The 14,660-nt window shown below is 42.9% G+C and overlaps 1 protein-coding gene and 1 long non-coding RNA gene across 3 annotated transcripts in view; one reads left to right on the forward strand and one right to left on the reverse strand.

The window, feature by feature from the left end:
- BRWD3 (bromodomain and WD repeat domain containing 3) overlaps positions 1 to 9,440 on the reverse strand; it is an 83,929-nt gene extending 74,489 nt beyond the window's left edge. For both annotated transcript variants that reach the window (XM_050965121.1, XM_050965120.1), the window contains exons 1-5: positions 9,235 to 9,440; positions 9,094 to 9,152; positions 8,921 to 8,950; positions 8,523 to 8,582; positions 884 to 1,034 (exon numbers count right to left, since the gene is read on the reverse strand). In XM_050965121.1, coding sequence (XP_050821078.1) covers positions 884 to 1,034; positions 8,523 to 8,582; positions 8,921 to 8,950; positions 9,094 to 9,152; positions 9,235 to 9,271 — 337 coding nt within the window. In that variant the 5' untranslated portion in view covers positions 9,272 to 9,440. The remainder of the gene's footprint in view (positions 1 to 883; positions 1,035 to 8,522; positions 8,583 to 8,920; positions 8,951 to 9,093; positions 9,153 to 9,234) is intronic.
- LOC127056842 (uncharacterized) lies at positions 8,982 to 11,270 on the forward strand. The gene is made up of 2 exons (XR_007775937.1): positions 8,982 to 9,141; positions 9,433 to 11,270. It is a non-coding gene; the product is annotated as an uncharacterized LOC127056842 (long non-coding RNA).
- Positions 11,271 to 14,660: the final 3,390 nt, after the last annotated feature.

The following is a 14,660-nucleotide window of genomic DNA, read 5'->3' on the forward strand; positions in this document are numbered from 1 at the left end:
AATGGCCCCTATGTCCAGTTTGGATATTGCACACATCCCGCTTCTACACCTCCTACCAACTTTAGGCTATTTCTACACTACAGACCTTACAGTGGCACAGATGTACTGCTGCAGCTGCACTCCTATAAGATCTCCCATATAAGCTGCCAACATAGTGCTGTCTACACTGGGGCTTTTGTTGGTGAAACTTACGTCAGTTGGGAGAGTGTTTTTTTTTCCCACACCCCTGATCAACAAGTTTACCAACAAAAGTGCTACTGTAGACATAGCCTCAGGCCAGTATGCCTTTTGCCAGTGCTGTTTAGGGGCAATGGGTTTTTGCAACATTGTACTGTCAGAACTCCTTGGAGGAGGGATAGCTCAGTGGTTTGAGCATTGGCCTGCTAAACCCAGGGTTGTGAATTCAATCCTTGAGAGGGCCATTTGGAGAAAAAAAATCTGTCTGGGGATTGGTCCTGCTTTTATTAGGGGTTTGGACTAGATGACCTCCTGAGGTCCCTTCCAACCCTGATACTCTATATTGGTATAAAAAGGCTTTTGGCAGTATAGCATATTTTGCTTCTAGAACCAATATAAGCCTCATCAGTGAATGCACTTTTTTGCCAGTATAAACTTGGAGGGTTTATCATTATAGCTATAATGTACCAGCAAACCTTTTCTAGTGTAATCCTGGCCTTAGAGAAGGCCAAACTTTCTCCTAGTGGTTGTGTTTTAGCAAGTTTGTAACTAGAACATAGAAACTGTCCATGTAAAGTAGCATGAGGAGTGCTCACACAAGTATGCAAACACCTCAGATACTAAACTTAAAAGATACTTTGCATTAAATATTAATCATTCTTAACTGTTTAAATTAGTTGTGATTATGTGGACTTTTAAATCTTACCTTTTGCTGCCCTTAGCAAAGATTGCCGTCCTACACCTAGTAATGTCTGCACTCCAAGAACACTCTGTGGGATCTCTTTGTCTAAGAGGGGTCCAATTCTCTCACAGATTTTCAGAAGATAGTCTGGAGGGATGTGTGTATTGGCTGCCACCTAAACACATGAAACACCACACACCATTTTTATTTTTCCTTAAATTGGAAGGGTAGAAAAAATATTTCTTTCCTCTTCATCTGAGCTTTTTCCATTTAACATTTTATTTGTTTAGTTCATATTTAAATATTTACGTACACAGACAAGCAAGAACAATTTTTTTAAAACTCAACATAAATTATACCCAGTATATCTAACAGAATCCTGTAAATATCTTGGACACTAAAAAAATTGACCAGTAAGGTCATGCGAACAGCCAACTCAATAGTTTGTATTATAGTTTCAAGTATAACATGAGGACTTCAAATTCTGAAAGCCAGAGAGGAAGAAACATGAATCCCCCAAACCTCAGTGTTTTCAAAGGAGAACTTTGAATAAGCAGAGAGCAGTTTGGGGAATCATTTTCTATTTTACCACACCAGTTTATTCTTTTTACATAAAGTATCTGCTACTCAGCTAAGCAACTATGGCCTTTCTCACTTGCCAGACATTTTAACCCCATACTGTTACAAACATGTTCCATTTAAATCCTAAACAATAGGAAGTGGGGGATAACCTGAAAACATTACAACAGCCACAAGATCTGTCTGCTCAGTTTTTAGCTGTTGTGAATGGATTCAATTAAGATCTGACATTAACTGAGCTTACTCCATACCCATGGTGTAAGATTCAAGTCTCCCATCATAAGAAAATGGTCTGCCCTCTTCTTCAGTATTGTCCTTTCCTAGACAAAGATAGCCTATTTCCCCAATACAAAAACAAGCAAATCACTTCTTCATTAGCCAGTATGACTAGCAAGCAAGTAGCTCTGGCCATCTGAAATTTCCTAAGCCAACTTTTCTTTTGCTATTTCTAATACATTTCATTTAAAATTCAGTGTTAAGATTTTCAGTTTAAATTGTTCTTCCAACATAGAACACACAGTTGCTTCCACCTCCTTTTTATGGTCAACATCAAGGGAACATTCATAATTACATACTGCAGATTTGAAAACCAGAAAATACACTGTATCACTAATAGCTATTTCCCAGGCCTGAAGAAGAGCTCTGTGTAAGCTTCTCTCTTTCACCAACAGAAGCTGGTCTAATAAAAGATATCACTTCACCCACCTCATCTCACTAACATCCTGGGACCAACAGTACTACAATAACACTGCAAGCATTTATAGGTTATATCCCACATGCTCCGATGCAATGAAAAAAATTTCCATTAGCTAAAATGAGTCTATGGAAGAAGAGCTCTGTGTAACCTCGAAAGTTTGTCTCACATCAAAAGAAGTCAAGTCAATAAGAATTATTATCTCACCTCACCTTGTCCCGCTATACTGTAATCTGTCTTTTAATTTCATCAAACAGCAGAACTAACTACTTATTACTAAAGTAGAGCCAGAAGTTCTGGAATTGCATCCATTGCAAAGAAGCGATATGCATGCACAGAGCACTCTCATTCCAACCTGGATAGTTTGTCAAGTGGATTATTATGACATTAGGATTCTAAATGGTCAATAGCAGTGGTATTATCCTGGCACAACATGATGAGCTACATCCTCTACAATACACTTCCACAAGTAACATCAATAGGCCAATGAAAAAGGAGGATTTTCTAATGACAAATACAACGTAATACTTGATTAAAAGAAATAAAATGCTTCTGATTCAACTATGAGGGGGATCAGAAAATCAGGTCCTTCAGTGCCACCTGAGCAACCATTGCTTCTCAAAAGGAAAAGTAGCACTCAGAGAAACCAGCAATAATTCCAGTAATGCTAAGCTCTCCCAAAGATTCTGGATTTAATAGCAAGATAAGGCTCATGGAAGAGCCACACCCAATACACTTAAGGATTTAAAGAGCAAACAGAACTGATTAAAGTGAATCTGTCACTTCATAAGCAGCCAACATAAAGAACACTGTGTGAATGTAATATGACCATGATTGCCCAAACTAGGCAGCAAACAAGTTGCTGCCAGCAATGAAGAAGAGCAGCTGGAACCAGTGCTAGAAGGGAGCTTCAACTATCAAGCCTCACAATCACAAGAGTATATTGTTCTGTTAAGGGTCATCATAATACAATTAAGTCAAAAGTGACTAAACTCTTAACGTTGTTCACTGTCTGTAAAAGAGGCCCCTCAATAAAAGAAAAATGAGTCTTCATGACAGCTTTTATCCACAAGCAAAACTTCTTTCTTCCCAGAGATGGAGAGTAGATAGCGCCAACATATTCATTAGGCAAACTCATTCATATTAGAGACTGACTTTGCGGAGTTGTGGTGCAGGAACTAATAACTTGCATCTCATTAGCATATTGATCAGACCCCACTTTCTTCTTTGAAGTGATCTCACCAGTTTCATATGTATTTAATACAGGAGATAGCATAGCATCTTGAGACACCCTGCATACCAAATTCCTTGTGGATGGACAGTTGTCATCAATGATAGTCATATCTAGAGCAGAGGGGAGAAATCTTTCACCCAAACCCAGTTTCCCTCAGCTCCCAAAGAAACAGCCAATGGTCAACTGTATCAAAAAGCAACCAAGTCCAGAAGGACCCAAATAAATAACTGACTGTTATATAAGGTAAGCAGGAAGTTAGTCAAGACCCTGATGAGTGGAGTTTCAACTCAAAAGGAAGTTCAGAATCTAGAACTCACCCAGGATGTCACTGGTGTTCAAATGCACCTGTGGCTGTAAAGCCACCATCCACTCAACTACCTTCTCTAAAAGAAAAAGGTTTCAGAATGGGTTACAAGCACTCTATTATAAAGCAATGTTGTTTGTTTGAGTTGAGGCAAACTGACTTACAAGGATTTCCAATATCTTCTCCCTTGCTAGAATTGGCATTGACAATGTCAGTCAATAACAGCCTCACAATCTCACAACTAGTTTTAAGTAACTTAGATAGACAAGGTAAGAACTTGGGATCCAGTCCCACAATCCGATCCATACTGGCAGAGCCTTTAATTGGTATGAAGTCCCATTGAATTAATGCCTACATAGATCAAACTGCAGGATTAGTACGCAAAACCAGTAGGTCTCAGGGAACCCAGGAAACCATGTACACATCTTCAGACAGACAGACCTCTAATAAAATAAGATGGCACATCAGAAACCAGGACACAGCAAATCTATTTTTAAATGTAACAAACAAAACCTGTAAAAGTAGTCAGCTAGAGGCAAGCCAGCTGGGATAATCAGCCTGCACAACCACCAAGCAGGTGTGTTCACTAGATCTCCCACAATCCAAATTTCAAATTATTGATTGTCAATGAACTCTAAGCACTTCGAGAGTTTCTGAAGGCTAGTGTGGACATAGGCTGTAACAAACACATGGAGAGCATCCACGTTAGCCTTTACAAAAGCACCAGAGGTAGCTCAAAAGTTCACTGGTTATCTATAGCTCAAGGTTAAAAAAAAAGTCTAGTGAAGACAAGCCTTTAGAGTCGGGTAGTGAATTATTTTTTGTTAAGGTCCAAATTTCTTGGTCAAGGTCCACACTCCAGAGCAAAGAAAAAAAATCCACAATACTAATTATAAGTAAATAAAAAGATTTTGGGGGCCGTTCAAAAGCTTCTAGTGGTCCAGATTTGGCCCACAGTCCGCCTATTGACTATCCCTGCTAGAGTTCACTGAGTTGTTCATGTTGCATATGCAAGCAGTTGCACAGCATTAGTCACAGCACTTGCGTAAAAGTGCCCAAAATTGTTGTTTCCTCCGCCCCCATCTTTTCAAAGAAGAGTAATACACATATACACTTGGCCAGAAAGCTCTACAGTTTTTTGTTCAGTAAGTATGTTTAAAATTCTTACTTGCCCTTAAGCACATTTTAAATGACTTCTCATGTCCCATATCATCTGCCATTTAAATACAAGACCAGGTCCAAACAGAATAGAAATACAGAGAAATCTTCACAGAAGTTCAGAAAATTTTGGATAGAACACAGAAGTTTGAGCAGATTGTTGGCAAGAACTAACCAGAGTTCTCTTATCCCTGTTAATTATATTCTTATTGTTAATTATACAGAATCAGAGGGCAACTTTTTTTTCTAAAATTTAACAAAGAAAACTCTGTTTTTAAAAATGTACTTTTAAAAATTGCTTATGAATACCGTTAAAAACAAAATTATAAAATAGAGGGAAAGTCTACAAAGCAGGTTTTTAAGATATATCCCTGGTCATGTCCCAAAAGCCAAATATTTAGTCAGACTGTATAAAACACCGAGTTTGTTAAAACCTGTTGAATTCAAGCTCCTGACTATCATTTAGGAGAAAAGCTTCTTTTGTAAAAGATGTAAAACAACCCCTTCTCTATTCAAATCCTGCAGCAAGAACAGTGAAATCAAGACTTGATAGTTAATTTTTTTTAAGATTTGGAAAAGACAGGAAAAAAAATGAAAAAATAAAAGAGGCCTCTCTTTATACACTATAGGAGCAAGCAAAAATAAAAGTTCTTCCTTTGCAGTTCACCTATCTGCCTTCTCTATATTGTCAATATTGGCATCAGCATGAAGGAACAGCGATGCTGCAACTTTTTAAAGAGAGGTTTGTAACTGAGTGTGCAAGTGATTGGTAAGGAGTGGTAACTGCATCTCCAAGATCCCCAGTTACATTTCCAAGAAAGACTATTACAATGAATTTCACTTTGACCTGGGCACCTCATGATGGTGGCACTGTTCGGTTCAATACCTTCAAAATGTCTGACTCCCCCCATAACACTGGAGGCCAGACAAGTAGTCCAAATATATATAGTCACGTACATTCAAGAATCCAGACATCAAGTATACCAAACACTGAATGATGATGGCTGGAGAAAAGCCACTCCTCTAACATCCTCAGGTGAGATAAAGCTTTATTCTGGGAACTGATAGAAAAGGCTAGCAGAAAGAAAATGAACAACATGAAGGCAGCCAAAACAGGGAGCTACAAACACACAATATTTAATTTATACTCCTTTACTCTACTGTAACCCACCTTAATTAGTTATGTAATATTAACACAAAATGCAAATGAGGGAAATTTCCTGCCTGTTTTAAAGTCAGAAAGCAAAACCTTTTAATTATCTATTAAAATCTAGAAATCACAACCACTTGCAAACAATTCCAAAACCTTGTTTTTTCTCTGTTTTTTTCCCCACCTGACTTTTATTGTCTTCATTTTACTGGTACAAGGTTAAAGAATTTTATGTGGCCTCAAAAAATGTCATTAGATGAACAAACAAGGTAATCCAGAGGTGCCCCAATGTGTTCCAGAAAGTGTGGATAGATTTAATAATATAAAGAACAAAAATGCAAAGATTAATGTTACTGTTGAAGCAAATGCCATATATGCCTGAAATCAGATTCGGTCTCCCTTACTGTTAGAGTTCATTTCAGGTAACAGATATAATAGCAGAGCAAACATGAAATAACCTAGCAGCTAGATATTTGGTTCCCTAGAAAAAAATATTACACTGAAGTTTTATTCACCACTGTACTTACTCTCTTCTCTTTCTTTCAGTTTAAATATCAGGCCAGACTACCATCTGACAGAGGTTAGATGGAGTATGATATTCTCCTTCAACTCTCCATAGCTTAGGGAAAAGAAAAACCACAAGGTATGGATGCTGCAAGTCCCCTCTGTAAGGGGGCCTTTCCATTTTTTAGTTTAACTTCAAAGTTACTATTCCAGGGGACACTGCCACATGAAAAACTTATTATTCAGTCAATAACAATGTAGTAAAGTTTGAGTAATACCATGTCACCCTTCCACACAATCATTATAATTTGTGGGGTGGGGAGGGAAACAGGTGCTTATCTTCAGTTTCTGACAAGCAGGGAAAGTCAAGATCATGTGTGTGCAAAATATGGGTGTTGTGAAAATTAATTCAAACGATTTAATGTCATTCTGAACTTCAAAGTCCTATACTGGTGCCAAGCTTTATTGTATGTAACTCCTGGTAACTTTAAAAGCGCAGAGCGGGGGGGGGGGGGGGGGGGGGGGAGAGGGAAGAGATATGTACCCTCCAAAGGCAATGAAAACCAACTCATTTCTTCCAGTCTTTGCTGCCTCCATATAGAACCACCACGACTTCATATACTGTCAGCAGGAACTGCAGATGCCCGCTACCTCTGAAAATTAGACTTTGAGTGTCTAAAGCCCAAGTACTTCATCTGCAGTCAACAAGGGCTTCAGGTGCCACCTCTCTGAAAATCAGGCCCACAGAGCCTCCAGAGGCCTAAAGGCCATATGTAGCTCCACTGCAGAGGGGAGCCAACTCCTCTAGAAACGAGTCATTCTCTCTGACTGCCTTGTGTCTCTGCACATGGAATCTCTGGACTTGCTAACTATAATATGAAACATTTCATATTTTTACTACATAATCCTGAAACATTTAAGTGACCTTGTGCAGGATTTATTGTTTAAATAAGGCAGTCAATTACATCAGTGTGGTGTGGTGGATTGAACATAGGCCAGGAGTCAGGAACCCTTGAATCATAATATTGTCTCTGTCCAGTGACTTCCTGTGTATCACTTAAACAATCAACCTGCCTTTTAGTTCCCCTCTTGCAAACTGTAGGTGCTAGTGTCTTACTTCACAGGGAACATTCTGAGGATATTAAAAAGCTATTGCAGTATCTTATGTTGTAAACTCTCTTTGCCTTACCAGTAATATTGGATTTCAGGGAAGTTCTTTCAGTTCTAATAATCTGTTTTCTTGTTACTATATTTTGTTTACATTTGGCATTTCCTCTCATCTGGGACAAGAGCAACCAATGCAAAGTGTTATTTGTTGATTGATGGTTTCACATTCAAGTTCTTAGTGTTGCTTGTGATGGCTGGGTTTCCAGCACTGCAGGGGAATGTTTACTTGTTGTTTTTAAATGGAGGAAAAAAACTATTTACATTGATTTTTTTTTAAGTGGAAATAGCACTGTAGTTGGTGGGTTTCCCAAAAGGTTTATTTAGATCCCATTTAAAGGTGACAGTGTGTTAGTGCTTTGAAATCCTAGAAGGCCAAAGAAGTGTGGCTGGTATTGTCATCATTGATGACGAGGGGCCCACAGCTCACAGCGTTATTACTCAGCCGCAGTAAGTGACTCTTGGGCTCCAGCTACCCCTCTGGCTGCCAGCAGCCCCCCACTGTGCCAGGGCCATGGTGTCCTCCCCGCTCCCCCACGCAGAAACACTGGCCCTGTCCTCAGTTCCCGTATTTTGGAGCTTCAGCCAATCAGAAGGCAGCTTCCATTCCCAAACACGGAACTACAGCTTGTTAAGCGTTGTGCCATTCGCCAGGCTCCCCCCCAGTTCTTTCTCGTGCCCTCAGATAACCCTCCACAACAGGCACCTCGCTCGCAGCCTCCCGCACACACGCGCCGGGGGCAGTAACTCCCCCACCCCAGTGACCGGCGAGGCGGCCGCCCCCCGCCCCACCCCGGGCTCAGCGCTCACCCCACGGTGGGGAGCGGCAGCCAGGCGGGGGAACTTACCGGGAAGTTGGAGCGAAACTTCACTTACCAGATCCTCGAAGCTCCTCCGATGCTCCTTGCCCTGCCAGTCCAGGCGGCGGGGGATCAGCTGCGGCAGGGGACGGGGCAGTCAGCGCAGGCACGGCCTCTCCCGCAACTCCCCCAGCCCCCTTCCCAGCCAGCCAGCCAGCCCTGCCCCGCGCCCCGGCTGCTCCACGGCCCGGCCCCAGACGAGGGGCGCGCGGGGGCCGAGCGGGGACTGATCTTTACCCCACTCGTAGGCCCTGCCCACCCCCGCGCGGGTAGCACCTGGAGATGCGCCCGCCGCAGGGCACCCCCCCGACCCCTCCCCGCTGCCGCCCGAAGGGTCCCCAGGAGCCGCAGGGGGGCCCGCTGCGGAGCCGGGCGACTCTCACCTGCCCGCCCGCCCCAGCCCGTAGTCCCTACCTGGTGCGCCTCCAGCTCCTCCACCAGCACCTGGGGAGAGACACAAAGGACGTGAGTCCGGCACCCACCGAGCGAGCGAGCTGCGGCTCCGCCGCCCCATCCGCCCAAGCCCGTCCCCCCGCTGGCCCCGGCGGCGGGGCCGGGCCGGCCGGAGCCCCGCGCTGGCCGCTCACCTGGGCGGATTTCCTGCAGGGTCCGGACTGCAGGAACCGGGCGATCAGGTAGTAGAGCTCTGCGGAGAAGAAGGGGCCGCGGTTACAAGGGGGACACCCGTCAGGGAGCGCCGCCCGCCTCCCCCCGCCAGCGATACCCACCGGCTTCCAGCTGGGTCGGGGCGGCCGCTGTCGCCATCCTCCTCCAGAGGCCCGAGTGGGGGACAGGGGCGGATCGTACCCGAGGGGAGCCGCTCCTACTGCGGCCGATCCCCCATGGAGCAGCTCCGGTGCGTATCCGCCGCGCTCGTCGCTGTCTCGCTCGCTCTCGGGTTCATTGCATCTCGTTTCGCCCCATAGATATCCCGGCCCGAGGCAGCGGCCGAGCAGGGTGTAGCGCTGCCGCCCGGCGCTAGGGGGCGGCCGCCCAGGCAGGTGAAAGTCCAAGCGGAAGGAAGGACGGACGGACTCGGGGGACGTGCTGGGACAGAAGCACGACGCTCTGGTACGAGTATTCCGGAAACTCGGTGATTATGCGGCTTCCGGGTCTGCGTCCTGCGCGCTGTGACTTGGTCCCTCCCCCTGCGGGGGGCGATGCTGAGTCCCGCCATTGTAAGCCCTGGCACACAGCGCCCCCTGGCCGCCGGCTGCCCTGTGGCCGGCTGACGTGCTGCCCGGGCGGCCGGCCTCGCGCTGGGCCTCCTCGACCGCGCCCAGCCAGGAGATCGGGCTGAGCTGGCTCAGCGCAGCCTGACCGAGCTGCCAGTGAAACCCGGTTCGGAATCCTGGGGCCGGCTGCACCCAGGGGAGGCGGATGCCTTCAAACATGGCAGGCCTGTAGGGTCAGAGGTGGTGCCTGCCCAACGGGGGCTCTAAGCAAGATCACTCCTCCCCCAGGCTGTAAGGCGAGAAGGAACCATCCTGTTCATCTGTCTGCAGCAGGCCCATAACCTGTGCCTGATCATCCACCATTTATTGTAGTGCTGTCCAGCCAGTGACCTAATTGTATTATTTCCCGGGCCAGACAATCCATCAACACAGCACTTATGTACACGTGTTAAAAAGCCCACATTAACTAAGATGAATGGTATTTTGGGGAGTAGTACTAATGGGTGGGAGGGAGCTGAGCTGCGCTGCCTGGATCCTAAGCAATTGTTTAGTCTGCTTATGCCTAATGTCATGTCTGCTTAAATTAAAGGTGCCTTGGTTTTGATCTGCATGTCTTTCCCCATGGTTGAAATATAGTGTTTTGATAGGAAGTGACCTTTACACACACAAATACACACTTCTAAGTTTTAAGGAAGTTCATTTATCCCTTTTTGAGCTATGTTTTACATATCTGTATGAATACCTGTTTATCTCTAAGCATTTTACAAAGTATGTATAATATTTTAAGCACCTCTGGTATAAGAGGCAGGTATTTCAAGCACTGGGATACAGAAGAAGTGTGATTACAGAAGTACATTACAGTCCTGCTGCCCACACAAGGAAGTAGTTAAGAAAGAGTGAGGCCAAGAACAGACCTTTCTCAGCCCTTAACATATAAGACTGAAATTCATGAAATTCAGTTATTGTTCTACTTTATTATATGAATGAGAGGTGGAAAAAGTATTAGGTCATCTAGTCTAGGCAACCTGAAAAGAGGTAAAGCTTAGCTGCAGTGGTAACAGCAGTCCAAAGTAATAGGGATTTTACGGATGTGATGCCTGTTTTTGTATGCAGTGTTGTAGGTGTGTTAGTCCCAAGATATGAGAAAGACAAGGTGGGTGAGGTAATATCATTTATTAGACCAACTTCTGTTGGCAAGAGATACAAGTTTTTGAGCTTACACGCTTGTCTCTCTCGCCAACAGAAGTTGGTCCAATAAAAGATATTACCTCACCCACCTTGTCATGCTTATTTTTGTTGTTTGACTGGTTACCAAATAGTTGCTACTGATAAGTAGGGCTTTGAAGACAATGTCTGATCATTTGATAGCATGAATACAGCAGCCATTTGGAAATAAGTATTAACTTTAAAAAATAATGTGCATTGTTCATGAGTCAAAGTTTTCTTAAACTAAGATACACAACAATGTGCATGTTAGTGTTTTCTAATGATATATAAAGAACTTAAATAGACCTATAAATAATACCAGTATATGTTTGTAGTGATTTACTCTCTGCTATAACTGTTAAATAAAGGTATTCAAGCCACAATGTTCAAATTTGGGAGCCTATAGATAGGTACCTAAATAAATGGTCTGATCGTCAGAAGTGCTGTGCACTCATTTTTCCTATTGGATTAAGTAGGACTTGGACCTGCAAGTGTTCAACTGTTCTGAAGTTCAGACCAGCCTCAGTCCTGCAGTCAGCTCAATGTGGACCGACCCCTGAATTCAATGAGATTCCATGTAGGTGCCAGGGTCCACCTACCCTCATCCAGTTCCAGGATCAGGGCCACACTTAGGCTACCTTTAGTCACTCAAGTAAAAATGATTTGCCCTCAGTGTTCAAGAAAACAGACATTATTGTTAAATTGCATTTTTTTAAAAAAAGGATTGCAACCATCAGAGGAAGACGGATGCAATAGCAACCAACTTAAAGATCCTCAAGGACAGCTGATAATTTCCCATAGGAAACATGGCTTGGCAAAGCTTCAGAAAATGACTTCGCCATACCAAAAGATGTCAAAACCTGATAGCTTTATATTTTTAAGGGGTTGCCAAAATGTATCGTTCTGTCGGATAAAATGACAGCTATTCACTACAGATCCTCTATATTTTTGTGGGAACATCTCCTTAGTCCTACCTTCTCGTTACTTGTTTCTTCACTTATTTACTAATAATTCTTTATTTTGAAGTTGTATTTTGATATATTTGGTATTCTCTAGCAGTATCTGTTTAACAATGCTTTGAATGGCTGCTTTGGCATCAGAGAAGTTGCCATTCAAGCTGAAAAAATAAACACATGGATCTAGTACACAAGTAGCTGAATCCCAGTGTTCTGCTTCAGCATAGCTGAAACATGAGAAACAATTTAATTGTTTCTGCTTTCATTAGATTTATGCATAGTTTAAAAACTTTTGTGAAGTACAGTTTCAAAGCCCTCAGTGCTGTTATTACAGAGATGCAGTCTGGCCTACATTAATTTTTTCCTGTTAGGTTTTCAGATGACTTCAGTATTATCTGCCCTAGTTTCAGCAATAGTCCATTGGGAAGGAATCAGATTTATGGAATTTGGTTGCTCTGCACTGTTCACACTCCCAAGCTGGTTTGTTTTCTATGAGACATTTTAACATAGTAGTTCCATGTTGTTACAGCATCTTGAATTAATTGGTTGGTGGGTAGGCATAGTCTTTTGTATACATGGTAGTATAGAAATTGCTAATGCTAGGGGTTTAAAATAGCCAAGAAGCTTCCAGCCCTTGATAGCAGATATGAAATAGTGGCTGGATAAAGCATCATTACTGACAGAGATGCAAGCTGTGCACAAACAGGCTGAACTGTAAATATCAGATTTGGTGTTTGTTTCCAACATTATCTCCTCTCTGTAACTTTTTTTTCCCAATATTTCCCCCAAAACTCTTGAAAGTCACCATACCTGCACTTGTGAGAGAGAGAGTGCAGTTCTGTTAAATTAGTTCTCAACGTAGGAGACAAGAAAACTAATGAAGAACCATGTTGTGTTATTCTGGAGCTATGCGTCAGTGGTGAAGAACATAAGTAATATTTCTCTCGCCCCCAGCATTAATAGTTATAGGCATATTCTTTCACGGATGTCAGAAATTTGATTGAACAAAAACTAAGAAGAGATTTTATAATATGGTTTGAAAATACTCTGCAATATAACAAATCCCTTGTCTTCCAAAGTTGAATATAGATCCATATCATGTGCAAATATCTCACCAAGAGCATTGTGTAGCACCATGTCCTTTCATGGCCCAGGCCTTCTTCTGAGTGTTAACAGTCACCCAGCATATTTCATCTGGAAAAAGATAGGTTTCCTTGGCAACCATTTGATTGATGTGTCAGTCTTAATATATCTCTGCATGCCTGACCTGCACTTACTTCACCATGGCAATTGTAACATACCCTGAAACTGCACCACTGCAACAGAGTGGCTTTGCCATTTCTATATTTAGCTTTGGCACAATTATTTTCGTAGGGTCTATTCCAAAGCCCACTGAATCTTTCCATTAACTTCAGTGGGCTTTAGACTGAAAGCCTAATACAGGTTGAAAAAATTCCCACGCTTGGCACACCTTTCTATTGCTCATATGCTTCCCACACATTCAAAATAGAGGTCTCTTGCCAAATGCTGCAAGATTTCACAGGATTCCTAGTCACTGTACTCACAAACCTGCCATATGACAGCTCTGTATAGTATTCCCTAATGTTCAGATTTAATAATTCATCAGCAAGAAGGCATCACCTTAATACTCACATGACTGTTTGTTAATTCATGTTCACGGAGTACAGATATTTGGAACATGGCACTATGTGTACAAATCAAATAAAAACCGGTCATTAGTCATGTCCCTACCGGCAGCTGCATAGCTCCGCCCCTGGCCAGCCTCCAATCCAAGAGATTATTTTTGCGTATACTACTGCTGGGCAGCCTCCCGCCCTTGGAATCTTTTCTTTCATGTGTCAGGTTCTAAGCTACTATATCTTCACATTGTTCCCATTCTGCCAGCCACCTTCTAGTACCCCTCTAGTTATGAGGCCCTTGACTGTGAACAGTGCTGCTTTGCACATGCCCACAGATCTCATCCTAAGTGGTCTTTGCTTTCTGGTGAGTGATGCCTGCTTGCCCTCGAGCACTGTTTCCTCACCACCACCACCCTGCATCTCCCCAGGCATACTAAAATTATTCCACTAATGGTTCCTACCTGCAGTTCCATGACCCACTTCTTTCTGGCTCCTCCTCATCCAAGAAACACCACTTTTGGAGGACCAGGGAGTCTCTTAGCCACAGCAAGGTGCTATGCCAATGTCCACTTACGCAAATTGCTCCACATCCAAATTTTATTATACAAATGGACTAATGAGGGAAGCAGTATGGAAAAATAAAGAAGAACATGAACCTTAATTAGCGTGATAATTTTTGCTACTAAGCAAGAGAGCAAAATTGTCAAAGAGGAGGGGGAGATTGAAAGAAGTTAGCTGAAGTTTACCTCTCTCGGTTTTCATTACATTCTCCTTTATTTTATTTTTCTTTACATCTTTTCAGTTGTAAAGTAGGTGTTTGGGGTACCACATTTGAAAGGAGGAGAGATGGAAGGTTGGAATCAGTTGATTCTTTAGCAACTGGAGAGAGATGGGGAAAATTGAAGCAGTGCAGTGATATCTGCAGGATCATTTTGATAAGGGGAGAAAAAGGTCATAGAAAGCCATGTAGCACCATGTGACCAAGTTTAACAACTACATCCTCTCTCCCCACCCCCCCAGTTTTTTGTGATAATGGGGAGCCTCAACAGTTGTTTGATCCCAGGATTACATACTATGGAAATCAAATGGAAGGAGTATGGGGAAAACTTTATTTGCCAGGTTTGTTAATGTTTTTAAATAGCAAGAAGAGGAAGACAGCCCTGGATTTATACATCTT

The sequence above is a fragment of the Gopherus flavomarginatus genome, chromosome 8 (assembly GCF_025201925.1).
Source record: "Gopherus flavomarginatus isolate rGopFla2 chromosome 8, rGopFla2.mat.asm, whole genome shotgun sequence".
Lineage (NCBI taxonomy): Eukaryota > Metazoa > Chordata > Testudines > Testudinidae > Gopherus > Gopherus flavomarginatus.